Source organism: Antennarius striatus, chromosome 12 (genome assembly GCF_040054535.1).
Source record: "Antennarius striatus isolate MH-2024 chromosome 12, ASM4005453v1, whole genome shotgun sequence".
Classification (NCBI taxonomy): Eukaryota; Metazoa; Chordata; class Actinopteri; order Lophiiformes; family Antennariidae; genus Antennarius; species Antennarius striatus.
In genome coordinates this window covers 16,183,374-16,209,649 of record NC_090787.1, presented here as the reverse complement: position 1 = coordinate 16,209,649, position 26,276 = coordinate 16,183,374, and the positions used below count along the sequence as shown (strand labels likewise).

Sequence of the window (26,276 nt, the reverse complement as noted above, 5' to 3'; positions counted from 1 at the left end):
CGGTAGAGCAGACTGTAGGAGCACCGGTGATAAAGGAGCAAAACATAAGGAACTTTCAACAATTCTATTAATAAAGTTTGACTGACTGACTGATCTCAGTATTTCCTAACTATTTGGCGTCAGAAATAACCCACTTTAAACTTAATTGGTCTAAAAAATGCCATTGTGCTGGAATCTAGTGATGGTCCATTCTATTAGTCTGTGGAAACACACGGAGAAACTGGCATAAAGGTGAATGAAAGACCCTCAAAGCTGAACTTCCAGCCTACGACTGGACTACCGATCGATCGAAACAATATTTAATTAAAAAAACGAAGACGAACGTCGGAGCTTAAATATCTGCTTCGAACTTCAGATCAGGAAATAATCCGCTCTGTTCGCACTGACTGCACTCGTAATGAATTTAACCAGTTTTTAATGTCAGGTTTTTTTAATATGCGTGTTGACTTCTTTCTAAGATGGCAGAGTGATCAAGGGATCAGGTTTCCTTGATGAGGCTCAGAATGGCTTATTGACATAACAATAGGGGCCATTCAAAGGTAGTCAGGAAGTCATGAATGCAATCATGACTGCCTGAGCAGCGCGGCTCCATCTAGTGGACAGATTGCACAACTACAGCCGCTGCAGTTTATCAAATAAATTTTATTCATTTTTTTATTGTGTGCGCCTTATAATCCAGTGCACTTTATATATGAAATAAATTACAAAACAAACAAATTATTGAGGGTGCGCCTTATAGTCCAGTGCACCTACTGTACTGTACTGTACTTTCTACTGTCATTAGACCCATAAATTGTAATAACATTCTATTGAGCGTCCATATCTTGTGCGTTACAAACGCTGTATAGCAAAAAGCATTTTCTCAGCTACCCAAGTCATTGAGTTGATCACTTCCACGGCCACAGGTCTAACAAATCAAGTACCGAGGTATTAACACTACTTCCAGAAACACCACCGGACTCCAGAAGAGTGGAGATGTGTTCTCTGGAGTGACCAATCATGCTTTTCCATCTGGCAATCTGACGGACGAGTCTGGGTTTGGAGGTTTCCGAGGGAACAATACTGGTCTGACTGCTTTGTGCCCAGGGTTAAGTTTGGTGGAGGGAGGAGATTATGGTGTGGGGCTGATTACATTTATATTACATTATATTGTATTAATGTACTGTATTGTGTGTTCTCACATTCGACCTGATTTAACCAAAACAAGAATCCAATCATTTGTCAATAAAAAACAATTATAAATTAGAAATAACATAATTCATAATTTAAATACTTGCTTACCTTTCTTCCCAGAAATGCCATTCGGCCCTCTGTATCCAACTGGCCCTTGATCTCCTTTGAGTCCCTTCCAACCAGGGACTCCAGGAAATCCATTTACACCCGGTATACCTTTTTCTCCAGGGGAACCATTTGCACCAGAAAATCCTCTGGGTCCAGGGAAACCTGACAAACAAATCAATTAGAATAAGTAAATATGGTTGGCATATATTATGACTTCCTCAACTTTGGTGACAATTCTGTTACTTCTGTGAGAAGACTTCTAGAATATTAATCACGAGTTTATCATCATCAATTCTTTATTTATTTATTTTATCCAACTATAACATTTCACGTACGTATACATGAAATCCACTTGAAATAAATATCTAAAAATTTTAATATTTTAATCTCCCAGATTTATTTTGTGACAATGAAAAAAGGCTAACAATGTTAAAGGTCAATGCAATTAAATACAAAAAGTTAAGAGATGATTAAAAATTACCACCCATACCCAGATCCCCCTGAAAATGAAATGAGCTCTTCATTAATCAATAGATTTAATCAAACCTCATAACATTTTCAGATATTTGTTTGTAAATTCAAAATAACAAGGAGAATGTGGTAGATTTTGTGGCCATGGCATTTTTAATCTTCATACCTTGGTATCCTCTAGGTCCTTGAAAACCACTGTCCCCCCCGGGTCCTGGTCTGTCTGAGGTCACATTTGGCCCTGAAGGGCCACGGAATCCCGGTGGTCCAGGTTGACCTTGATCACCTGTTTGAGTGAAACATGTTGTTTGTTTTTTTTATTGGTGGAGCCACGTGGCAGTATTGATTAATTGATCTGACGTTCCATTTGTATTTCCTCTCCCAATGTGTAACATTAAGACTGCTGCAAGTAATAAATAAATAAACTAAACAAATCATAGTAAAATAAACTGAATATAAATAAACTGAATAAATGAATGAATGAATGAATGAATGAATGAATGAATGAATGAATGAATGAATGAATGAATGAATGAGCAGGTAGTAGCAATGAAGGATTGATTCCAAAAAACAAAGGTCTGATAAAAAATAGCTCATATTAAATAAAGCGTACATTATGTGTTACTGTGCATCATTTTAAAGAGAGCTCATCAGATGTCTTAGATGCTCTAATTTGTGCCCCAATGACGCATCCAACAGTGGCTGACCTTGAGGTCCCTGGAAGCCTTTCAAACCCGGTGAACCAGGAAAACCTGGCTGGTTGTTTGGGACACCATCTTCTCCCCGCTCTCCTTTGGTTCCAGGGTCTCCAGCTGGTCCAGTGGTGTCCCCACCTGGTGAATAAACCATCATGTCTTTATGGAACAGGAAAAACTGAGACATGATTTCTTCTCTGTTAAAATATAGATGTCTTATTTTCTGTATGCAATTCATAATGTGAGAATGAAGTTGAGTTTTTCCAGATAAAATGTAATCACTTCATTTATTCTATTAGAAGTCTGTGTGAAATTTGGGTGAAATGTGTTTTGAGAGACCTGATGAGTTAATCCTCAATGCATTCAAAATCTCAGTTCACTCTTGTTGTTTAGCATTATGGACAAACAATAATCATATCATAGTTATTAGAAATGCAGAGGCATAGGGATCTCATTGAGGAAGAAGTAGAACAACAAAAAGAAGAAAAAGAACATCCATGTTATATTCTTACTCTTATATGACTTGACAAATGTCATTAAATACCTGGTATTCCGGGGATACCCTTCTGTCCCTTCAGTCCATGCAACCCATACAGGCCCTTTAATCCAGGGAACCCTGTGTACATATGCATTCATTTGATGGAGGATTATGGCAGAAACAAAGCATGTACTTTTAAGAAAATAGAAAAGAAAGAGAGAGCATGTCTCATTATGCTACCTCTATTTCCAGGGAAACCAGGAAATCCAGCATGTCCATCTTTTCCAGGAGTTCCTGGAAAGCCTTTCTGACCTTGGATGCCAGGAGTCCCCGGCTGCCCTTCTGCGCCTGCAGAAAACAAAAATGTTATTAACTTATTGCATATGAATGAAAGCAAATGTAATGATACTTTACTGTAACATAAAGTCTAAAACAAAAAGACCTACTTTGATTGGACGGTGTGTAATCAAGTTACAGGGAGTCTCTTACCTGGATTTCCTGATATTCCTGGAGCACCCGAGTCACCCCTTCTCCCTTCGATACCATTAAAACCAGATGTACCTCTGTCTCCAGTTTGTCCAATTAATCCTTTCAGACCTGTAAAATGTATATTTAACACATCATGTAAGTCAAGAAAAGGGTTCCTAATTGTTAAGAGTTGTTCAGTATCAGAGAAGTAATAAAAAGCTGCATGAGCTACCTGGTTCTCCTGGAGTACCATGCTCTCCTCTAAAACCGGTAGGTCCTGGAATGTCTATGCGAGAACCTTTTTCACCTGTATGAGTATTAAAAGTTTACAGCCTTTTGATCAAAATGTTTTCATAACAGTCACTTAATGATAGCATCTAGAGCTGCAGATGTTGAGTTCAAATTGGAGGATGTACCTTTGGCACCGCTCTTTCCTTTATCTCCTGTTGCGCCATAAGCACCAGGGCTTCCTTTGATTCCCTGCAAAGTAATAACAAGAAATGCATTGAACTTGTTTTTAAAGCTATAAATAATAGTAAAATGATAGCAGTACAAGCAGTAGCAGAACAAATAATGACATTAGTAGCCTTAAAGGGGTATTTTGGCAATATAATATTGTATTTTTATTTCCTGGTTTCAAGACAAGGAGAAGTGCAGTGAAGTTCCCCTCGATCAAGTCATATTTATTTGATTTCAGAATCAAATAAATATGACTTGATCGTCTTGATAGCTGTCTGTCATGCATTCGGATAAAACCTCCTAAGTCTAATTTGAGTTCATGTCGACAGTGAACACATTAGCTGAGAGTGATGCTAAAGCTGTGGGTCCTTTAGGTCCTGTGGACAGCCACTGCTTTAGGTGTTGATGTGTCGATCTTTGCCCTGCATATTCAAGGTCATTGGAACCGGTAGTTTGTCTAACATAAGTAGAGCAAACATGGAGCATCAGAAGGAGGAGGAATATGGAGTATTTTATTAGCTTGATTTTTGAACATATCTTTGTTGTTTGCGGTGAAACTTTTTTTCTGAGGGACTAAAATTAGTTATTGAAGGCATGTGACTGATGAGTCATGATGAAAATACTTTTTAAGGCCGGTTCATAAGTGCATTTGGTAAAGTATTGATCAAATTGTTACATCTGTTAAATCAATATTACAAAGGTCTACAAATGTTCGAAATGTTTGTTTAATTTCCCCCCTCCATTATTTATATCATCTTATGCACTTCGGTAATATTGGCATTAGTCTATTTGGTCCTCATTTAACACCTTGAATTTTCTGATTTTTCCAGCTCACTAACTATTGTTAGCTGCATTTACACCGAAACTCAGCGGAGTCAGAGGAAGCTCAGACAACAAGTAATAATATTCCCTGGTGGCCAATTAGCTCTTCTCACCTTATTCCCAGACATTCCATCAAAACCAGAAATTCCACGATTTCCTGTTTGGCCTGGCATTCCTTTTATCCCTGGCAAGCCCTGTGCACCTGGATCTCCTGGGAAACCCTTCTCAGTGCTGGGGTCTCCAGGAAGACCATGATATCCCTCAAAGCCTGGTACACCAGGTAATCCCTTCGAACCTGCAGAGAGAAGGATGTAGAGAAGTGATGACAAGAAAGTAAGAAGGAAAATCAAATTGTGGTTGTATACAGTACCTCTCGGTCCAGGGAATCCATGATGTCCTGGAAATCCAAGGTCTCCTTTTGGTCCCTTCATGTCCTTAGCTATGTTAGCAGGAATGTCAGGCTTTCTCCCAGGAGGACCTCTCAAGCCACGATCACCTTTCATAATAAAATTGTGGTTTAGAGAGAGATGGTAACTCATCTTGTGTTTAAGTCTTGACAATAAACACAGTTAAGACCCACTTGAGTAACAGATCAGTCTCACCTTTCTCTCCTTTGTGACCTGTTATTCCTGTAGGCCCAGATTGGCCTGGCCCTCCAGGTTCTCCACTCTGACCGCTGAAGCCCTGCACCCCTTTGTCACCCCTGATCCCCTCAAAACCTGACATCCCAGGAGAGCCTTTGTAACCTAGGAACAGAAGGGACGAACATAAGTTGCAGAAAATAAATCTTGCTCACTAATCATCTTCAGTAATAGAAAATTTACAAACCCTTCATTCCTGAAGGTCCTGGTTGCCCATCAGCACCAGTCTGTCCTGGGTCACCCGTTGAGCCATACTCTCCAATGGCACCATCCTGACCAAATGCCCCTGGGGTGCCTTTTAATCCCATTGGACCTGGGGGGCCTGGGTCTCCTTCAGCTCCTCTTTCTCCAGTGAAACCTAGTGAGCAGAATTAGATGCAAGAACATGTAAAACTCAAACGAGAACAGTTATGAATGTTGGTGTATTGGTGCGTGTTTGTCTAACCTGGCTGTCCAATGTCACCGTGGGGACCAGGGTGACCTACAGACCCAGGGTCACCAGGGTAGCCATATTTGCCCTCTGGTCCAGGCCGTCCTTCTTCCCCCTGAAAACCTGAAGGGCCACTTTGACCTTTGATGCCGATCATACCAGGCATACCATCCATTCCTGGAAAAGTGGATTAATATACACATGAGAAAAAATATCTTTTTACCCTTCATTTGTACAAATTTTCTGAATAATGCTGGAAGTAAGGAAACCCAACAAAGAAAGACTGCATGTAGGGTTGAATTAAAAAGTATTTTTTAGACCAGCTCTTGTTTTGAAATTACCATCAAAAGACAACAAAATTTTGGAAATGAGTTATGCAAACTGAAATTCTATTTGAATATAGGTATTGTAAGTGACAAACCTGGATAGCCTGGTTCTCCTTCATCGCCAGTCTGACCTTTATCCCCCTGAAGCCCAGGCAACCCTGGGTCACCAGGAGATCCTGAAGTTGCTCCCAAGATCTCTCCGTGAGCACCCTTCTCACCTTGTGCCCCAGTCCAGCCGGACACACCGGGTAATCCGGGAACTCCAACTGAACCTTTGATGCCAGGAACCCCAAACTGTCCACGGGGACCAGGAAACCCTAGATTGGATAACATTGAATATTAATGATAATGAAAGAAAATAAGATTGACTAAGGAAAAAATTAAATCAATCCTCTTTAAATGGCGCTTTTGCCAGGAAATTTTTTGTCATCACTGCTTACCAGGCGGTCCAGGTTGACCACCTATGCCTTGTTCTCCTATTTCTCCTTTCTCCCCATTGGGTCCATGTAACCCCTGAACTCCATTAAGGCCGGGAATACCTGTTTCACAGATTCACAAATTATACACAGGCTCACAGCAGCCAATCTTCAAGTAACATTCAGCACTAGCAATACAGTAGTTTTATTTGTAATCGTAGTTTTACTACCTGGAAAACCTGGCAATCCAGTAGGACCTGGAAGTCCTGGAGGTCCAGGAGGTCCCGGAAAAGAACCACAAGGACCTGCAAGGACAATAGCAAAACTGTTAGGGTGGAGTTATGATGATATGAAAAACGGTATTTGTGGAAATGACTATTTTGGTGATTTTTGTCGGTGCCCAGCGTGACTGTTCTTCAAAACACATCTTTATCATAACATTAGCTGATATCTTAGTCTTTCACCAATCCAAAATTATCATGCACACAATTCAAATAAACTGAAGGCGAAGCACAAGGGAAGGAAGGGAGCAATAAGGTGAAAACCGTATGATACCAGCTACCTGTTAAATCCACCTGTCCTCCATCTCCTGTTGGACTACAGCCGCCTTTTAGTTGCAATTGAGAGAGAAGGAAAATGAGAGGCATTCGTAACAGAGTTATTCATAAGCACGAGCATTATCTCAAACAAGCTTTGCTGCAGCTGGTTTGCGGGATGCAACCTCTGCATCAAGGTTACAAAAGGCAAAGAAAGAAAAATGTATATAACAGCAAAAAAAACCCCAACAACACTTGTCATGCATTTTTTAATCTCTTTTTAAACATCATGAGCCATTCATTTTCATTCTGCTTCACTGCATTAAATTACAAAAGAGAGTGCCTTAGAGAGGTGAGGTAACAATACACACTTAGCAGAGGCAAAACAGTTATGATTACTGTAAAGAATAAAGTTTGAAGGAGAAATATGCGACACCATGTTGATATAGGAATACAGACAGCTAGGAAAGAGATGCCATATACCTGGGCTCCCAGGTGTGCCTGGAACTCCTTGATAGCCTGCAAGGCCATCGTCACCAGGGATTCCAGGCTGACCTTTGAGGCCCCTAAGGTCTTCACCAGGTTCTCCCCTAAACCCAGCTGCACCAGGTTGGCCAGGAAGACCTGGGAAACCTTTGTCTCCATGTGGTCCGGGTTTAGCTTCTCCCTGATGATGTCAAGCAGTGCAATGATTTCAAGACAAAATAAACAAAAATGGGCGATGTTAGCTTAGATTAAACCATATTGATATGGAAGTGTCACGACTGAGCTGACAGACTGACTCACTGGAAGACCTTGTGCCCCGGGGAAACCATTCAAACCAGTAAAGCCCGGAGCACCCTGTGCTCCTGGCTCACCATCTCGCCCAGGAGTCCCCGTGTCTCCAGCATGTCCTGCACTGACCAAACCCCAATTCATGTATCAACACATAAAAAGCAATGTATGCACAGTCCACCCACAGTCATCATGAGTCATTTGTCGCACGATAAACTCTAGATCCATCGTGTTGACCTGAAATGAAAGAAAATGACTGGTACACTGTACCTTTCTGTGTGGCCACACCCTCACGTCCTTTTTGACCTTTTGGTCCTGACAGACCAGAGGGTCCAGGAAATCCCTGAAAAACAGAAACACAGACAAGTCTTAGGAAACAGGAAGGATATCAATGAAAACTAAGATGACTGAAGATGATCTGAGTCCATTATTCTTACAGGGACTCCATCCTCTCCTTGGGGCCCAGGATCTCCAACATCTCCCTCTCTCCCAAACTCTCCAGTCATCCCAGCATCACCGCGATCACCAGCCGGGCCAGGCGGCCCAGGTCGAGAATGTACAATACTGCATTCACATTCCCCATGATCACCTAAACGTCCACAGAATCACACGCAAAGATCAGAAATACGGTTTGTGACTGCAAGACCCAATTACAAATTGGTTTCTTCGGAAGACCCTATCTTTCGGGCTTGTCTAGAACACTATGTCTAGAACACATGCAGATAAACAGCACTATCTTTCTCTGGATTTTGCCAGGACCCTGATCTGAATCTGCAGTGCAGATTATATCTTGTTACATGCCTGCCTCCACAGCAATAAAGTGCATGGAAGTTGTGATGCAAACCAGGAATGTGTCCCTACACTACCTGTTTCCCGCAGGAATTATTTTCAGGAACATATTCACGCAAGACTCTTTATTTATTTTTTCGGACATGTTAATATAACACACTTCACACCTTCATCACATTTACAGCATCAACAACAACATCCATAAAAAAAAGGGCTTACGGGTAGAACCTACTAGACTTGTGAAATTCCCTTCCCCCAGAATCAACAAACATCCCTCTCATTACAGTATGTTGTCAGCCAATTCAGACATTAAATGTTTTCAACCAATTCATACATTGAATTTTGACGGACGTTCATAACCTTATCCACTTCCAGATGTTAGCTTTCGTCCCAGATATAACCTAGAGCATAACCATGTTTCCATTCTTCCTATAGGATCAGCAAAGTTTGTTAACATCATGGATAGGCAAAACGGGAAGTTGACCTCACCAGTGGTTCTTCACAAGAATATAATTATCATATTAACCTCACTAAGCAGACAGATTTTATCCAAGAATTAACCAGTTTGCTACAGACACTTAACAGTTTCACATGCTATTGTATTGTCAACAGATATCAACATGCTCTTCAAAGTCTCAAACTTAATGTTAACCCTCCAAGCAGAAATCCATGTTTTTTTGTTGTTGTTCATTAATCCATGTTTCAGACATTGATGATGTGGAATGGTTTTTCAGCTGTTCTATGGAATTCTTGATATCTCCCAAAAATTGATGTAGAGCTCCCATTATTGAAGCGATTCTGTTGTACTGATCTTTGGTATAATAACAACTATTGTCCATCTTTATTGCTCGTATTTCACCAACTCCTCTGCACTCTTGATCATCATTGTTTTCATCTGCTCCGGTGAATGCCCCTTTGTTTTGATCAAGATCCTGCATCATCCAGGTGTTGTCGATCAGTCCATTCTTCTTTAGTTGTTGAGCTTTTTTGGCAGTGAATAACATGTCTCAATCTGATCTGGATCTAAAGTAATCTCCAAATCCCTCTGTTGAGAACCCACTTGTTGCTCCACTACCTCTTGAGTCAGCGCTGTGCTCAGTTCCCTCTCCTCTGGCCACAGCGTGTGTATAATTCCTCGACTTGATTTTGATGCCAGTGATAATCACACCATTTATACAAATTATTTGTTCCAATTCATTCATTTTTTTGTTGTCCTTGTTCTAGGACAACCATTCTTCGTTCTTTTTCATCTGTGTCTCTCCATATTATCTTCATGTCATCCTTAATTTTTTCTATGCAGTCTAGTTCAGCTTTTCTTCCAGCTTTTTATCAAGCTTTTCTTCCAACTTCTAATCAAAGTCACTCCTGAACTTTATTACAGTTGCTCTTTAACTCATCCATAGAAGAGACCCCCCGGTCTAGAGCTTCTTTCATATTTTTATTGTCATACTCCTCTGATTTCCCTCTTCCCCTCGTCATTTTGCAGAGAATCCGTGTGTTGAATTTCATTCTGTTCGTTGTAAGCTTTTGTGCTTATGTTTTTTGTCATGTCATGTTTTTTGTCATGTAAGTACAAGTGCAAATCTTCTTTTACATAATTCTATAGCATAAAGATTGCAGTTTCATGACAAAACAATTATCTCCAAAGGATTTTCAATCAACAGTGCATCTTAATTAAAAAAAAAAAAAACTTCTGTCACCAAGGCAGAAGTAATACATCACCTTTCACTCCCTTAAAGCCAGCATTGCCAGGCCTTCCTCTCCCTCCAGGAGAGCCCTTGAAGAAGTCACCCCCTGTGAAACAACAAGGAAAACAGTAATAACAACAAAATAAAGACAGATCAAAAACTCCCCCTACTGTTTGTGTGATGTGTTACTAATTGCATGCCCACAGGCCCCCAGTGTGTTGTGTTCAGGGGCCTGTATCCAAAAAAACTATGTGTGTATGCATGACTAATAAAAGACTGTAACCACATGCAAAAAGAGTTAAGAGTGTAAAGATAATTTCTCCACGTGTGGACGAATAAAGTAGATTTAATCTTTAATCTTTTATTTAAAGTCTTATTGTAAAAATATTGAAACATGGAAGCTTGATCACTGTCAGTCAGTCAGTCAGTCAGTCAGTCAGTCAGTCACTCACATGTGCCTTTAGGTCCTGGGGGGCCCCTGGCTCCTGGGCGCCCATTTGCACCAGGGGGTCCTGCAGTGACGGCAGGGTATCCTTTCTCCCCTTGCTGGCCATTGTCTCCTCTCTCCCCCTTCTTACCAAACGGTCCCATGAAATCAAACACTGACAGAAACAGGAGATAAAGGATATTTAAGGTTCTTGAATCAGGCTGAAGTTTCTTGGCTGTCAGATAATTAAAAGCTCTTAGAGAGCTCTGTGGTGATAACCAAGCCTGGGAGTCTTTCACTCACACCCGTAGCAGCAAATCTGATCATATTAACTGTGTTGTATCTGAAATCTATTACGATATTTTTAATCAGATCTGTCAAGACAAAAAACATATTTTACTTTTCTCTAGCTTGTTTTGTAGGTATTAAAATTCACCCTCCTTTATGATATGAAGGGAAATGTTTGACACAGCTTTAACAAATTACATCCTCAAACTAAGACTATGGATGAACTGTTCAGCAGACACTCATTGTCTGTTTGGCAGGACTGCAGACAAACAAGAATCCAAAACAGAAAATTGTATAAAACCACTCCAGTTTCATCGTAACACACTGTTGTATTTGACTATATTTTATTATGATATCACAACTCAGTAAATTTGCACCACTTTGTGAATCTCTACCACTATTGTACTTTAAATCATATTGTCATTATGTCTGTTCATTTTGTGACTGTTATCCTATCTACTACATATTGATAACATCTACTGAATAAGGAGACCTTCATTTGTATTTTTTTTGTGATTCTGTGTTAAATTCGACTTTGAAAACTGGCCATTTTAAGGAGGCCACGTGTGTCATTTACTGTTGATGTTGGTTCATCACACATAAGGTTATTCATCTGAGTAAACATCAGTCCATTGTGTACGTCGCGTTAATGTGACAGATATCTTGGAGATGACAGTTTGACTCGGCGGATGAGTCTCACTGCACAGCTTCCGTTTTGCACACCTAGCTGCTGGGAGTCAGAGGCCGGCCATCCTGGTGGTCCAGGGAATCCTTGGTCTCCAACTGGGCCCCTCTCGCCTTGAGGGCCCTGTTCACCAGTAGGACCCATCGGACCGGCTTATCATGTGAAAGGATAATTAAAAAATTATTAGTACCCGAGCAGCAGTTCACTTTCCAGACATCTTTGACTCTTACATCACTGAAGCTGTAACCGCTGTAATTTATTGTGTTGTACAGTATATTAGTAAAGACTCTGGTCATAGTATTTTATTGTTGCATATTTACATAAATATCAAGCAATGACTGTTGAACTTAACTGATGTCACTGAGTTTCATTTGACATCAGCAGTGGTTTAGGTGCTGACATGTCAGCACCTGTCAGACAGCGGGTTTCACCATCACACTGTCTGACGATCGTATTCTGATCTAGTATTAACCAACTCACCCACTGAAGACCAGGGCCATAATCCTGATGTAATCAGCTCTCCTGCTTCACCTCTGACTCCCTGAAACAGACGTCACATCAGCCTCTCACCGGTTTTTATATGACTGAATGAGATCACACACTGCATGCGGACACACATCTCAAAAATGCCCGGGACGGAACGCAATCTGTTTCTGTTTTATCACACCATTTGTGATTCTTTCTCAAATAGTTTTCAAAACTGCTTTTCACAATAGAAAGTATGATTAAATAATGAAATATTCACATGTCTCATGCTGTTCTGCAACTTTCCTTGAGTGGAAGTAAAAAGCCCAAAATTTTGTCATCTGCTTGTGAGCCACTGGTTGACACAACATGACATCATCATCATCATCATCATCATCATCATCATCACTATCACAGTAATTCTCTCTCTCTCTCTCTCTCTCTCTCTCTCTCTCTCTCTCTCTCTCTCTCTCTCCCCTCTCTCTCATGAGTCACAGTTATGATTTTTTTTTCAGTAGATTTGTTTTTTATCCTTTGGGTATTAAAACTAATGAGTGGACTTGTTAGCAATACAGGTATATGCTAAGAAAGTAGAATTATGATTAAAGTCAAAGGGTACAATGAGTCCTGGTGCAGCATCACACAAATAAACAGAGCTGATTCTGATCTTTACTCTGCACTGCTTATAAACAGCAAAAACACTCCATTACAACATAACCACATGTTTTTACTTAGAAACAGATTAAATATTACTATTTTTATAGATTAAGTGCTATGTAAATTGCAGTATTAGTGAAATTATATGGAGCTAGGGATAATTATTTAACATGGTGTCATCTAGGTTATTCATTCATTCATTCATTTTCCAACCCGCTTAATCCGCTAACGCAGGTCGCGGGGTAGCCAGTGCCTATCCTGGCAGTCTCAGGGCGTGAGGCGGGGGACACTCCGGGCACGACGCCAGTGTACCGCGGAGCCACACAGAAACAAACAAGCATTCACACACACACTCACTCCTATGGTCAATTTGGGACCGGCCAATTAACCTGAAGCGCATGCTTTTGGAGGTGGGAGGAAGCCGGAGAACCCGGAGAGAACCCACGCAGACACGGGGAGAGCATGCGAACTCCGCACAGAGCGGGACTCAAACCCGGGTCCGCCGTGATGTGAAGCAGCAGCGCTAACCACTGCGCCACCGTGCCGCCCCCATCTAGGTTATTATTATTGTTATAATAATAATAATAATACTAATAATAATACCAATACTACTACGTATTATGAGTACTATTACCACTAAAAAAATAAAAAAGATTTAATTATAACAACAACAACAACAACAACAACAATAATAATAATAATAATAATAATAATAATAATAATAATAATAATAACCCTTTATTAGTCCCTCATAGAGGAAATTATTTTTCAATGTGTAAAACTACATTATACGCCTTTCTCTCTATATAGGTCATGTATTTAAAATTGTAAAGAAGATTCCAGTAATGATAACCACCGTACCAATTGTTTTTGTCACTTTCTTTTATGTTTAGATGGATGATCAGTTATTAGTAATCATTCTCACCTTAGGACCATCTCTGCCTTTGGGTCCTGCTTCACCGAGATCCCCCTGCAGGAACGTGCATCGTCATCATTTAGTGAAAAAGTGACTTTTAACATAATTAAACATTTGCCATCTTCAGGAACATACCCTTAGTCCAGGACCTCCATCTGCTCCAAACGTTCCCTAGAACAGCATCAAAACAACGTTATAGAACCTAGAACCCTTAGCTAGAGGACAGGTCATGGTTAAAATTGGTTGAACATGTCGGCGCTCACCCGCGGTCCAGGAAATCCCACTACACCCGTTTCTCCCTTGTTGTCAATATGAATCTAAGCAGTCATAAAAACATGAGCAGACATGAAACACTAAAGAGGGAATAGTCATCTAATACATTCATGTGGAACTGTGTGTGATGGTAAGAGGTTGTGTACCAAATCTCCTCTTTCTCCTTTTACACCTTTCTCCCCACGGGGTCCCTGCAGCAACAAGAGAAGAGGATTTCAGCGGCACACAGAAATGGTTCATAACGCTCTTGATATTCATGAATGTCGTTACAGCACGGTGCTGATGTACAGACCGGCGGCCCGTAGGGGGGCAGAATTTGCTGATGAGTGGAGTTTCCTTGAGGCCCTGGTGGTCCGATGTCACCCTGTGGTGTTTGTGGGCAGAGCAAGCGTAGCCAGAATTAGTAGAAATACTAGTGTTACACTTTGAAAATACTCCATTACAAATAGAAATACTACAAATTTGAAATGTACATAACTTTCAAAGCAACAATGTACATTAAGCTGAAATATCAACATTGTGACTGTTATATTTATATTAAATTGTTATAATGAAGAACTTTACCACTGTAGCTGGTTGAGGTAGAACAACTTTTAACTACCTTATGTAGTTAGTTTGCTTTTATCCATTCACCTTTTAAATATTAATTGTGTTTTCTTTAGATAGCTTGGTCCAGGGACTCTATATGTCATAATTAATTGAATTACAGTAATTTAAAAATAAGAAAAATAATAGCTGGGTTTGGTTTTTCTTTCTATAACTGGACAGTGTTTCATTTGTTTGGAAAAATACTTAAATAGCTCAGAATAGATAGATAGATAGATAGATAGATAGATAGATAGATAGATAGATAGATAGATAGATAGATAGATAGATAGATAGATAGATAGATAGATAGATAGATAGATAGATAGATAGATAGATAGATAGATAGATAGATAGATAGATAGATAGATAGATAGTTAATCTGTATCTTGTCATGAGCTAATTTAGTTTGGATCCATTGATTTTTAAAGCAGGGCCTTTTCAGTTGTATACCTTAAAGGAAAATTAATCCAAAAACAAAAATGAATGAACAGAGGTGTTTTCAGAAACGGTAATTTACACTTTTGTGGGTGAATTTGACTAAAACATGTCAGCAACACATTTCACCAACACGGTCACTCACCCGGTCTCCTCTGACCCCCTTCAGCACTTTGGTCATGGTGCCCTGCCCAGGACAACAAACACCTCTTAATAACTCATGAGGTCACGTTCCTAATGATAACACGTCACACAGCAAATATTAATGCTATACCACTTGAAACTGATGTTGCTGTTTGTCTTACCTTTGGCCCACGGGGGCCTGGTGGCCCTGGGGGGCCCTAGAAGATGACACAGACAGGATCTCACTCAGCATTTTGCACAAAAGTAAACTGCACAAACTGATATTCTATTTTCTCCCTCATATACACACACTTACCTTTGGCCCTGGGAGGCCTCTATTACCCTGCCATCCTGGGTCCCCTTGAGGCCCCTGTTGGTAGCAATTTAATTAGATCATGTCGTATGTAAAAAATGTTATTGGTGTCTGAGTGAACATTTGAACAATTTATCTTACGAATATTCCGTTGATCCCATGCGTGCCTGGATCTCCCTGTGGAGAGACGGTCAAAGACTCATTAGGGTTTCTTCAGACTCATCTTCAGAATCAAATTTCTGTTCATTAGCAAATCAGACAGCTTGAAGGACACTGCAAAAACAGTGTTTTCAGAAAAAGGAATAAGATTTAATATGACGGGATAACATATTATAACATATCTGTCATTTAACAATTAGAACCTTTAGAACAGTCTGCAAAACACAACTGTGGAGGAATGCTCTCTGCTTTAGCCCATATTGTATAAGCTTGCTCCCAGGATGTTTGTAAGGTAAAACACAAACATCCTGGGAGCAGGATGTTTGTGTTTTACCTCATGACAGGGAAGGAATTTGGATTCATTAGACGTCATTGTTAAGATCTATGATATTAAAACAAATTAAACCACTTTACAGATCATGCGTCACTCTCACAGTGTAAATTTTGAACTGAACAATAACACTAAGGCTTGATGCTGTGGTGGTGTGGAGGGAGGCATCCCCTGCATGACCATTGGCTTTTTCCTGCTGCTGATGCAGATGAAGTCAGATTCACACACATTTGGTTAAATTATCCTGAACATGGCTGCAAACTAAGTCTAATAGTAGCCTTGTTTGCACAATTGTAATTTATGTCATGCCTCACAACGGAATGTATAGTTCTCGTGAAAATATAAATGAAATCTTCAGAGTAATTAAGTGACAAGAGGCATGAGAGATCCCAGCCATCACAACAGTACATAATACACAGCAGTCTTCCTCACCCTGAAGCGCTCCATGAACACACTCAGCTCCAGAGAGTCTCCCTTGGCTCCTTTCCTGCCTGGTTGTCCCTGAGATGGCAAATAAAACAAACAAGTCAAGTCACCTAAAAGAAATAAAACTGTAATTAATCATCCATCCATCCACAATCTGAGCAGGGATGCCCAGACTTTCTTCTCTTAAGACATCTCCCCTAGCTCTTCTGGAGGATTCCAAGGTGTTCTCAGCCAAGGAAGAAACACCTAAAGACTGCTTCTATCCGGGATCTTGGGACAGCCCTTAGCAAAGGGCCCCGGACCTCCTGAAACACTCCCCATAAGGTACCACGAGGGACACTTCAGTGCCTTCTTCAATGGGCGAACTTCCATAAACTCCATCGAGCACCCGATGGATAATGTAGAGCTAGTCCAGTATTCCATGACCGGGACAAAAATCACATCGTTCTTCTTGAATCTGAGATTCAACTATCTGTCTAATCCTCTCCACTACCCTGGAACAGACGTCCCCAGGAGGCTGAGGAGTGTGATCCCCCTAGAGTGAAGTCAGTTGGTAACCACCTTGGAGTCTTCAGCTTGGGTGATGGACAGGCCCATCTATGAAATCTCATTTTCTGCTTCCTCCATGGTAGCAGGATGGAGGAGATCTATAATTAACCAATACTATTAACAAAGAGCACTTACAGGAAAACCAGGGGTGCCCCCATAGCCAGGTTGTCCCGGTAAGCCTGATTCTCCTTGAGTTCCATTACAGCCGTCAGCACCTGGCTTCCCCCGGGGACCGGCTTGTCCTGGGTGTCCCTGCAATGTCCACGTCAAATCGTAAGGGTCCAGATACACAAAAGGCAGACCCAAGTTATATTTCTAACAATTCTATTGCATTAACTTACAGGAATTCCATCATTTCCAGAAAATCCAGGAACGCCGGTCATTCCCTTGGAGCCACAAGAACCAGAAATTTAACCAAAAATATACACAAGATTGCCGTGACTTTTAAAATGATAGTCAGAAATAGAAAAATATTTTATTTTACCACACTTCCTTTTGGACCAATAATGCCACCACGGCCATGGTCACCTCTTTGCCCCCTTGGTCCTTGTATGCCTGGATCTCCTGGTCTCCCTGGAGGCCCCTGGGGGCCCTGAGGACCAAGAGGCCCAGGTTGACCCTGATATCGGAGAGAAATAAAATTACTTAATCAATGTCGAGTCAAAGGTATGATACAAATAACCTGTGACACCCAGTTTCAGGATTGAAACTCAATGTAGTTTACTTTTTACTTTTTGCTGATGTCATGAGTGTTTAGGGTTTAATGAAAGCTAAGCTAACATTGGTGATATCTGTTATAACAATACAATCAAATTCATTTATTGAAAATAGAGAAGACACGATTTGAAATTAAGGGCAGATTTTGACTAATTCATCTGAGCCATATAACAAGAAATAACATTTTATTATATTATTATATATTATGTACAGTATATTAAAAGGTTCTTGCTGCATGTTAAAACACACTCTTTGACCTAATACCTGGAACTGAAAGAAAGGAAAACAAATAAACAATCCAACAACCAAAAAAGCAAGCAAACAATCACATTTTCATTAAAACAGGCTTGTATTTCCTGTCTACGCCACATGGAGGCGACAAACACCTATTTTTAATTACGGAACCGGCCCTTCAGCCCCATCTAGTGGTGAGACAGTGAATTTAAAAGGTCCAGGGTCAGAGAACAGATGGCGGAGCAAACTGCTGGAGGGGGCATGTGAACTCACAATTTAATATCAGGAATATAGTTTGATGCAAGTGAAGTGTTTTTTGGGAACTGGGCAAGAACGCATTGATTCTAGCAAATAAAAATACTTTCTAAAAAAAGCAATTTGCCTTAACATAGTTTAAAACCTGCATCCTAAAATGCATCATTTTGCACACAACCTAAAGGGTGACCCAGATATGCCACAAACGGCAATGTGGATGAAATATTAAGGCAAATAAAGCTCCTAAACAAAAGACACTCAGAGGGGTCAAACAAACCCTTAAGACAAAGTGAAGGGCTCATTTCTGCATGAAACAGCCTCCTAATCTCCAATCTAAATATATAAAATTGATTGCCTAATCTCTGGTACACATTTATCTCTCTTACTTGGAGATAGATTTATGTGTCTGCGGACTCTTCAATAAATTGTGTATTTGTCCTCTCTCCACTGTGAAAACAACAGGACACAAACAAACACCCAACAGCAAAGGGTTAATAGTTCAGTGAAGCTGTTCAGCACATGTGTGAGGGTGAGAGAGTCACAGCTAACAGGTACCCCAAATACACACATACAAATGTGTCAAAGAACACGTGACGTTGAGGGAACAGAGTTTGAGGGGGTGGAAACAGAATAATAAAAGGAATGCATATTTTTGCGGGTTGATAAACATGTGAGGGGGAAGATACTCTGGGAATTCAGTGTGTGATGACCTCTGAGGTTTGGGGGTCTGACAGTGTTCCTGTGTGAACCAACAAACTCTAGGATGTTGTTTGTTCCAAGAGTTAAATTGCTCTTGGTCTTGTTATATGAAGAAAGAGCCAAAGGTCTTCAAAAGAATTAATAAAGCTGCAGGGAGCCTAAACAACGTCAGACAGCAATTCAAACAACCTCACAGACAAATCAGATGCTGGTAACGTGAGATAAAACCTTGGCTGAGCTCGGACATAACTGTGTGCATGTTTTGCGTTTTGGGGCGCTTTCGGAACAGGATGTGTGTGTTTTGTCTCTGCTTGAAGCTCAACGCTGCAGCTGTTGGAGGTAGGTGGAGGATGAGGTGCGAGGAGGATCAGACCTAATATGATAACGCTGCAGTATCCTTCTCATTACGACGACGATGATGATGATGTCTCCAACCTGGCAGTCCTGTAAAGTTCATACGAGCTGAGTCGAACGAGGCAACGAAAGCAGATCGCAGCTGCGTTTGCTCACAGTGACAGATAAACTGACATTTAGCATGCATGACATTTTACACGTTCAGCAGCTTAGTACAGAGTGTTTGCATGATAATGAGAAATAAAGAAAATAAAACTTGAGGCAGACGTGAAGGAGAACAGCACCAGGTGTCATCATGATGCTATGGATGTAGAGTAAAAGTCATGGTATCACCAAAATTGATAAGATCCTTCCTCTGGGGATCATCAATGTTGGTACAGTATAACATTTAATGACCTTCTAGTCTGCAATGGTTGAAGACTTATTGGACCATCTGTGGATTTACTGATCAAAAATGTATGAATTCTAACATCAAATTCTTATAAGAACCTGTGACAGGTGGAAAAAAGCCCCTCCAGCATGTGAAGTAAGGTAAAGTCAACCAATGCAACCCCACAGTTAAATCATCGCCCTCATTAACATACAGAACACTGGTTCCTTATGGGACTGGTTCAAATACACAGTGACTCAAGGTAGTTCAGGCCCCGAGCAGTGAGGTTGGGCCTTTCCACTATCTTAAGAACAAAACAAATATGCAGATGCGAACAAGTCGACATGTTTCCCCACGATCCAGACGACCAATCCGATCTGGAAGATTAAAATACACGTTCAGATCGGCTAAAGACACTCCAGTAGTTAATAATGGAGATCATGCAGCTCCATTCACGTGGATTTTATGTATCTGAGAAACATGAGCAGTTATAACTGAATGTAAAAAAATCACGATCTTCAAACTAAGACTCATTTTAAGTCTTAGAATACGTCTAAATCAAATCGGGTCCTAGTAGGTAGTACGTTTTGTTTTATTACCACTGAGGAAATTCTTCATTCGTCTTTTCCATCTCCTCCAGAGCTAAATCTCACTCCGGTCCTCCCTGTTCTTTCATTACCAGTCCTCCACAGCTTCACTTCCTTCATGCCTCCTTACTCCCCATTCTTATCTGCTCACACTGCCCCCAGCCAGCGCTCCCCCCAATAATCTCTCAAGTGTTCTTCAATCCCTTTGTGTCTCTTCTTCCCCTCCCTTCCTCTGTCTGCCGTTAGTGAACACGTGTAAGCCTGCTCACCCCAATTCTACGAGTGTGTGTGTGTGTGTGTGTGTGTGTGTGTGTGTGTGTGTTGAATTAGGATAAAAAAATGTGTCTCAATCTTCTATGAATTATAATTAACAATTCATTTTAAATTTATTCACAGATTTTAAGGGAAAGGTTGTAGCTCTCAGTGGACAACTAGAAGGACCACATCTATAGATTTGAGTTTAAATAGTGATTATTATTAAAGATTTCAAGTGCAACTGTCTTCTTCTTTTAATAAATAAATACATGTTTATAAAAAAACTGCAATTTGTGGGGGGAGCACGAGTACTCACTAAACAAAAGATGATTTATTAAGCTCTTCAGTAGTAGGAAACAATTCCCTGACATGACTAGAGGACGTTCAGACGTCCTGCAGTCCCTGAACGTGTCCTCTCTCTGTTTGTGAAGACGGGTCATGACTTCACCACATCGTGCTGACCTCTGACCTTTCTCCACAACTGTATCTGTTGTCTTCGTGTTACTAATGGCTCTTGTCATAACTCCAGCCTCCCTCTCTCATGGGTTCCCTAATGGGACACGACGAGCCATCAATCAGCGTCTGATCTGCTCACGTCAGGGAGGGAGGAGGAAATGAGGCGGGCCGGGAAGGTGGGGGGGGTCACAGGTCAGCAATAATCTCCACAAGGTCACCTGTGATTCAAGCCAAGCAGGTGCTGAAGATAGTAAAGTCAACACCGTTTTATTTACTTTACTGTTAGGGTGGAAACATTACTGATTTGCTTCAGAAAGCTTTCCATTCGACGCAATATATCACTTCATACAGTTCTGAATGTCCTCCAGCCTAAACAAACAATATTCTTCTGCAGGATATCTTTTGTGCTTCTCTTTTTCTCCTATCTAAAACAAAAGTCTGATTTCTTCAGAACAAATAACACTGGTGTGACACCGCTGCTTTATTTTTATCGCTCATTTCCATCAACTAAGAGAAGTATGACAGTTTTCAGACAGGAATTTATTTCCATTTTTCCACTGGACCTTCCAGACGTCTTATTAAACCGGACTGTGTCTGTCTTTGTTATCCTTACCCTCTCTGACTGCTATCTGTTCCAACATCGCCCACACGTTCTATTCATAGCCCGCTGGAACGACGGCTGTAATTATTATCAGTGTTATCATTGCACCAACAGGTAATACAGAAAACTCAATGACAGTTTAAGACTCAAGATCTTTATCTTTGTATGTGTGTGTGTGTGTGTGTGTGTGTGTGTGTGTGTGTGTATGTGTGTGTGTGTGTGTGTGTGTGTGAGGTGATCGGTTTACATCTGGGTGCAATCAGGCCGTTACAAAGGGTATCTGAACTTGATAAGTTCACAGCACACTAATCACGATGGTATTTTTCCAATGGCAATAATGGACATATTTCATGAGTGAGATAGTTAAGATACTGATATCTTTGTTTTAATCTAATTTAATGTCATTCAAATAAATAAGAGACAATCAAACTCAGGTAGAGAGACGTGTGGATGGATAGAAAAATTAAAAAAAATGACACTATTATAAAAAGGTCCAACTAAATGTCAATAAAAAAAAGTGACATTAGAAGTTAGGATTCTTAAAATGGAATAGAGGAAATGTTGTGAAAGAGTAATAATGCACCCCCCCATACACACACACACACACACACACACACACACACACACACACACACACACACACACACACACACACACACACACCGGTCTGCACACTGGTGTCTGCTTCTCATCCAGTCACTTCACACCTCATTTGAAAGGCATAAACTCTGAGACACGCACGTGCACGCGCACACACACACACACACACACACACACACACACACACACACGCACACACGCACACACGCACACACACACACACACACACACACACACACTGATTCTCATGTGTGGAATGCTGTGAAACTGATTTTCTTGTTTTAATTTAAACCCTTTTCTGTGAGGAGCAGATAAGATGTAATTCAGATTTTTCTAGCACTGCCTGTCTTCACCATAGCAACGGCTTTCCATGTACTGTATTAACCCTTCATATTTCATATGCGTCGTTGACTGAGGCATCCCAGCTTCATCCGCTGCAGCTGTAGGAATGTGTGAAGATTTTGTAAATCCTCCCCTCATTCAACCTGACCTGTGTGAATCCTGATGAGCAGAGAGCTGGTGTGAAAAATGGATTTAAAATCATCAGCAGCTGCATGACTCTTAAAACAGCGTCCCAGTTAAGTTGTAAAAACATACAAATGTATATTCTTCATATCGTCAAAACAGGTTCTTCACCAGAGAAGCTGAGAGAAAATAACTGAATTTAAAAAGGATGTAAAAAATTAATTATAAAAAAATAGCTAGAACTATTTGGAAATGGTATAAACAAGATGAAAATTTAGATTTTGGTGACATCAGGAAGTTTAACTTCTTACCTCATTACAGCAAAGCTAAAGATGTACTCTAAAGCGTGTCAACAGATGATGAGGTCACATGAATGGATGGAATATCTGAACAAGTCGATCATCCAGATTTCCCATTGGTGTCCTTCCCACATCAGTTTTCCCAATAAATCTGAGAAAGGCATCACAAATTCTGGCTGTTTTTGGTCTTTTGTTTAGTTTATTTCTCCAAAGTTGAAATCCAACGTATGCAAACGTTCTGGATGTGTTAACATCTGTAGATCACTGTCTCTTTGATTCACTGGGGATCATTACTGAGTTAACTCTGATGATGTGACGTTTATCCACTGCTTTGGATTTCCTGATCAAAAGTCGCCATGTCACGTGATGGTCATGATCCAGTGGGTAAGTGACATCAGTGTTGTGACGCATGTGGTGTTAAGTGTGTTTTAGGGTGTGTCGATCACCATGACATCACTGCTTTGTGTGGTTGCAGGCGTGAAAGAGCTCAGCCAATCCCTTCAGTGATGCAACAAACTTAACATTTAGAAAAATAGCTCTTCAGTCTGGAGTCATTTTGTGTTACTTTTTAACACAAAATTAGAGTAAAAATACTTTTTACTAATCTTTCCACTTCTGCTGTACGATTTTGTACAGATGACATATTTCAATTTTCTTTTCAATGCATCCTGTCTGCCCGTCATGAAGGGATGCTCCTCTTCATGCTGTATAAAATGCAATCACCCTGATAATCTCTCCCTGTTTGTACGTGGGTGTGTTTGCATTTCTCATTCCTAAGTCACAGATATATTTAAAGTTCCCCGTCTGACACCATAAATTTCATCTGGACCCGGTTTGTCCCCTGGGGTGGACACTTTGGGAGCTACCCACTGAGAACAGGATGGGAACAGACAGCCCAGTGCACAAACATTTGACCTCACTGAGGAATAAAATAAATCAATAAATGACTGGCCGGAAGCTCCCTCTGTTATTACCTCTTTGTTAACTTTTGTGTCTGGAAAAACTGACGACTGCAGGACATCCATACAGAAACTGATTAAGACAAACAAGACATGAACGTTCCTTAAATATATAAAACTTGAATTAAATTGATATTTCTTTCCGCTTCAAGTCTTGCTTCATCTAAAACACAGCTCACTGTTAATCTTTGCAATGATTGTATGCACATGTTAGCTATTACACAAATTGTTATTCACATATAAGTCACGCTTCCACGCTTCTTTTCTTGGCACGGTTAACTCTTTGTTTACTCTGCGGCAAACAACGTTAATACCTAGAACCCCAGAGGGCTTGCCCCCCCATAGTGTTTGTATATACTGCATCTCTTCAATGATAACACTGGAATCCAAACAGAGGAGGCTGTGGTAAAAAGAATACTGATGCTGTGCAGTGTGAGCGTTACTCTATGATGTCATCCACGCGAGACAGACCGCTGACAGCCCCGGACTTCCACAGCAGCATCTCCGGACCACACCGGGCGCTCTTAAATTCTCACAACTGTCATGTTAACTCCTGGTCAACTTAAACCTGGGTGTTTGTCCGACTTCAACTTAAGTTTATCTCATGCTTTAAGTTTGTAACTGCAGCCATGGCGACCAGTGAGAGTTGACACCCAAAAGAAATGGGGAAAACTAACAAGTATGGAGTGTGCAGTTAAGTCTTTATTCTGAGAATATCGACAGCAAATCAGTTGTTGAATGGGAGAAGAATGAAAGGAAGGAATGAAAGCTGAAATAGCTGAAAAACGAGGTGACATGAAGAGGTATGGAGAGGTAAGGATAGATCTGATAGGAACGGAATAAAAGGAAATACTGATACTGAGGAGGAAGGAAGAAATGGAACAGAAGGAAAGACAGCCCTGCAAAGGAAGTAGAGTTTGGGTGAGAAAGGTAGCTCATGAGAAAGAAATGAAGGAAACAACTTATAAACACAAACCCTGAATGTCTGCACTTCTGTTCAGACTCCCACCACTGAGCTCACATTTGTTCCCTCGTCTCTTCCACCCACTTCATGTGTTTTTCTTGGAATCAGTTCTTGAAGATTCCCTCTACATGATGCCCGGGGGGGGCAGGGCTCAGCTCTCCAGGAGGGGGGAAAGGTCTGGGGTTGGAAGGGGGTGGGGGGACTTGGGGGACAATAAGGATTCCTCAACTGAGTACCCTGAAGCAGGATAAATAAACACTCGTAGATGATGTTTAGATATCGATTGGAGTGTGTTTAGATCTGTTGGCTGACTCTGTGGTTGGGGGGGGGGGTCCCATTTGTATTGGATTCCCAATTGTATAAAAAAATTTAACAAAATAAAATAAAAAAATGGACTCTTAAATGGACAAGCTGGAAATTACAGGAAAGAGAATGAGGCCGTGCAGGATGAGAGTGGAACATATGAACAAATGCTCTCTAATAAAGAACTAGCTGTGATTTAATGTAAGGATATTAAATGCTTTGTCACCATGATGACAAACCGCAAGTCAGCCGTAAATTTTCAAGCACCTGTCTGGTGAAACACTTTCCTTTGACTCATCTGCTTAAAATCTCAAGACAGGGATCAGGTGGACTGATAAAAACGTTCTACTCATGTCATCATTTTGTCGTTTCTTGTCACTTGCTTTTGTTTCTCTGCTGCTTTCAGTTTGGCCATTCTGCCAGACTCATTTCCTCACCTTAAAGAATAGTTTACATTAGAACTAATGTTTAGACTGAGCCAATTTGTGCACGAACCTGTTTCATTTTAGCAGAGCACGTCCGGACGCGTGTGCCAGAAATCTGACAGCATCCAGAGAGGACCGCTAAAGATCGGCGTTTGGGGGTCGAAGCGTCTGAGATGTGTCAGAACGCGTCTGTGTGCGAGCCCAGTGTGTGTGTGTGTGTGTGTGTGTGTGTGTGTGTGTGATGAAGGCTAAGACTCGAGGGGGTGATCACAGGCTGAGAACAGAACGGCTTGGACCTCCAGCCATCCCAGGGGTCTCTGGGCCCGACACCTGTGCCATTGCCTCACGTCGGAGGAATGAGACGTCTCAAGTCTGAGGTCCAAACACGTGTGTCTAAACAGGACACAGCTGCAGCGTGTGTGTGTGTGTGTGTGTGTGTGTGGATGTGAGAAAAGACTAGTCTGGTCTCAGATGAGGTGTTGTCCTCACCTCAGAGACCAAACACCTGTGTGGGTGTCATGTGTCCACAAACGTCTACCCCTGTGAAGTCCATCTCGTGTGCTTCTATAATTCCACTGCTACATTTATCACTTTGATTATATCACCATTAGAGCTTTCACACAGTGGATCACCCACAGAGAACAGGACCAGAAACGACTCTGTTTCCTCAACAAAGAGGTGTGTATTTTTATTGAAAGTGGAGGATAACAGGTCTCAACCATCCAGGTCACAGGAGATACGACAACTCTTTTTGAAACATCATTAATGATGATTTATTAGTGGAGAAAAAACAAAAACTGAGACACGACAATAAAAAAAAAGAATAC

The 26,276-nt window shown here is 40.9% G+C and overlaps 1 protein-coding gene across 3 annotated transcripts in view; it reads right to left on the bottom strand.

Annotated features, from left to right (window-relative positions):
• The window catches only part of col4a2 (collagen, type IV, alpha 2), a 53,347-nt gene that overhangs the window by 4,601 nt on the left and 22,470 nt on the right, over positions 1 to 26,276 (bottom strand). For 2 of the 3 annotated variants that reach the window (XM_068328442.1, XM_068328443.1), the window contains exons 5-42: positions 17,391 to 17,525; positions 17,248 to 17,292; positions 17,042 to 17,158; positions 16,364 to 16,432; positions 15,583 to 15,618; positions 15,445 to 15,498; positions 15,311 to 15,346; positions 15,151 to 15,192; positions 14,275 to 14,346; positions 14,129 to 14,173; positions 13,973 to 14,026; positions 13,845 to 13,880; positions 13,719 to 13,763; positions 12,152 to 12,212; positions 11,710 to 11,823; positions 10,724 to 10,873; positions 10,306 to 10,377; positions 8,232 to 8,383; positions 8,065 to 8,137; positions 7,807 to 7,913; positions 7,504 to 7,687; positions 7,047 to 7,091; positions 6,715 to 6,789; positions 6,509 to 6,607; positions 6,164 to 6,385; positions 5,758 to 5,919; positions 5,500 to 5,670; positions 5,274 to 5,417; positions 5,042 to 5,167; positions 4,785 to 4,966; positions 3,807 to 3,870; positions 3,623 to 3,697; positions 3,412 to 3,519; positions 3,163 to 3,270; positions 2,989 to 3,060; positions 2,457 to 2,582; positions 1,919 to 2,035; positions 1,282 to 1,443 (exon numbers count right to left, since the gene is read on the bottom strand). In XM_068328442.1, the coding sequence (XP_068184543.1) occupies positions 1,282 to 1,443; positions 1,919 to 2,035; positions 2,457 to 2,582; positions 2,989 to 3,060; positions 3,163 to 3,270; positions 3,412 to 3,519; positions 3,623 to 3,697; positions 3,807 to 3,870; positions 4,785 to 4,966; positions 5,042 to 5,167; positions 5,274 to 5,417; positions 5,500 to 5,670; positions 5,758 to 5,919; positions 6,164 to 6,385; positions 6,509 to 6,607; positions 6,715 to 6,789; positions 7,047 to 7,091; positions 7,504 to 7,687; positions 7,807 to 7,913; positions 8,065 to 8,137; positions 8,232 to 8,383; positions 10,306 to 10,377; positions 10,724 to 10,873; positions 11,710 to 11,823; positions 12,152 to 12,212; positions 13,719 to 13,763; positions 13,845 to 13,880; positions 13,973 to 14,026; positions 14,129 to 14,173; positions 14,275 to 14,346; positions 15,151 to 15,192; positions 15,311 to 15,346; positions 15,445 to 15,498; positions 15,583 to 15,618; positions 16,364 to 16,432; positions 17,042 to 17,158; positions 17,248 to 17,292; positions 17,391 to 17,525 (3,757 nt within the window). The remainder of the gene's footprint in view (positions 1 to 1,281; positions 1,444 to 1,918; positions 2,036 to 2,456; positions 2,583 to 2,988; positions 3,061 to 3,162; positions 3,271 to 3,411; positions 3,520 to 3,622; positions 3,698 to 3,806; positions 3,871 to 4,784; positions 4,967 to 5,041; positions 5,168 to 5,273; positions 5,418 to 5,499; positions 5,671 to 5,757; positions 5,920 to 6,163; positions 6,386 to 6,508; positions 6,608 to 6,714; positions 6,790 to 7,046; positions 7,092 to 7,503; positions 7,688 to 7,806; positions 7,914 to 8,064; positions 8,138 to 8,231; positions 8,384 to 10,305; positions 10,378 to 10,723; positions 10,874 to 11,709; positions 11,824 to 12,151; positions 12,213 to 13,718; positions 13,764 to 13,844; positions 13,881 to 13,972; positions 14,027 to 14,128; positions 14,174 to 14,274; positions 14,347 to 15,150; positions 15,193 to 15,310; positions 15,347 to 15,444; positions 15,499 to 15,582; positions 15,619 to 16,363; positions 16,433 to 17,041; positions 17,159 to 17,247; positions 17,293 to 17,390; positions 17,526 to 26,276) is intronic. The other variant, XM_068328444.1, reaches the window with a different exon arrangement.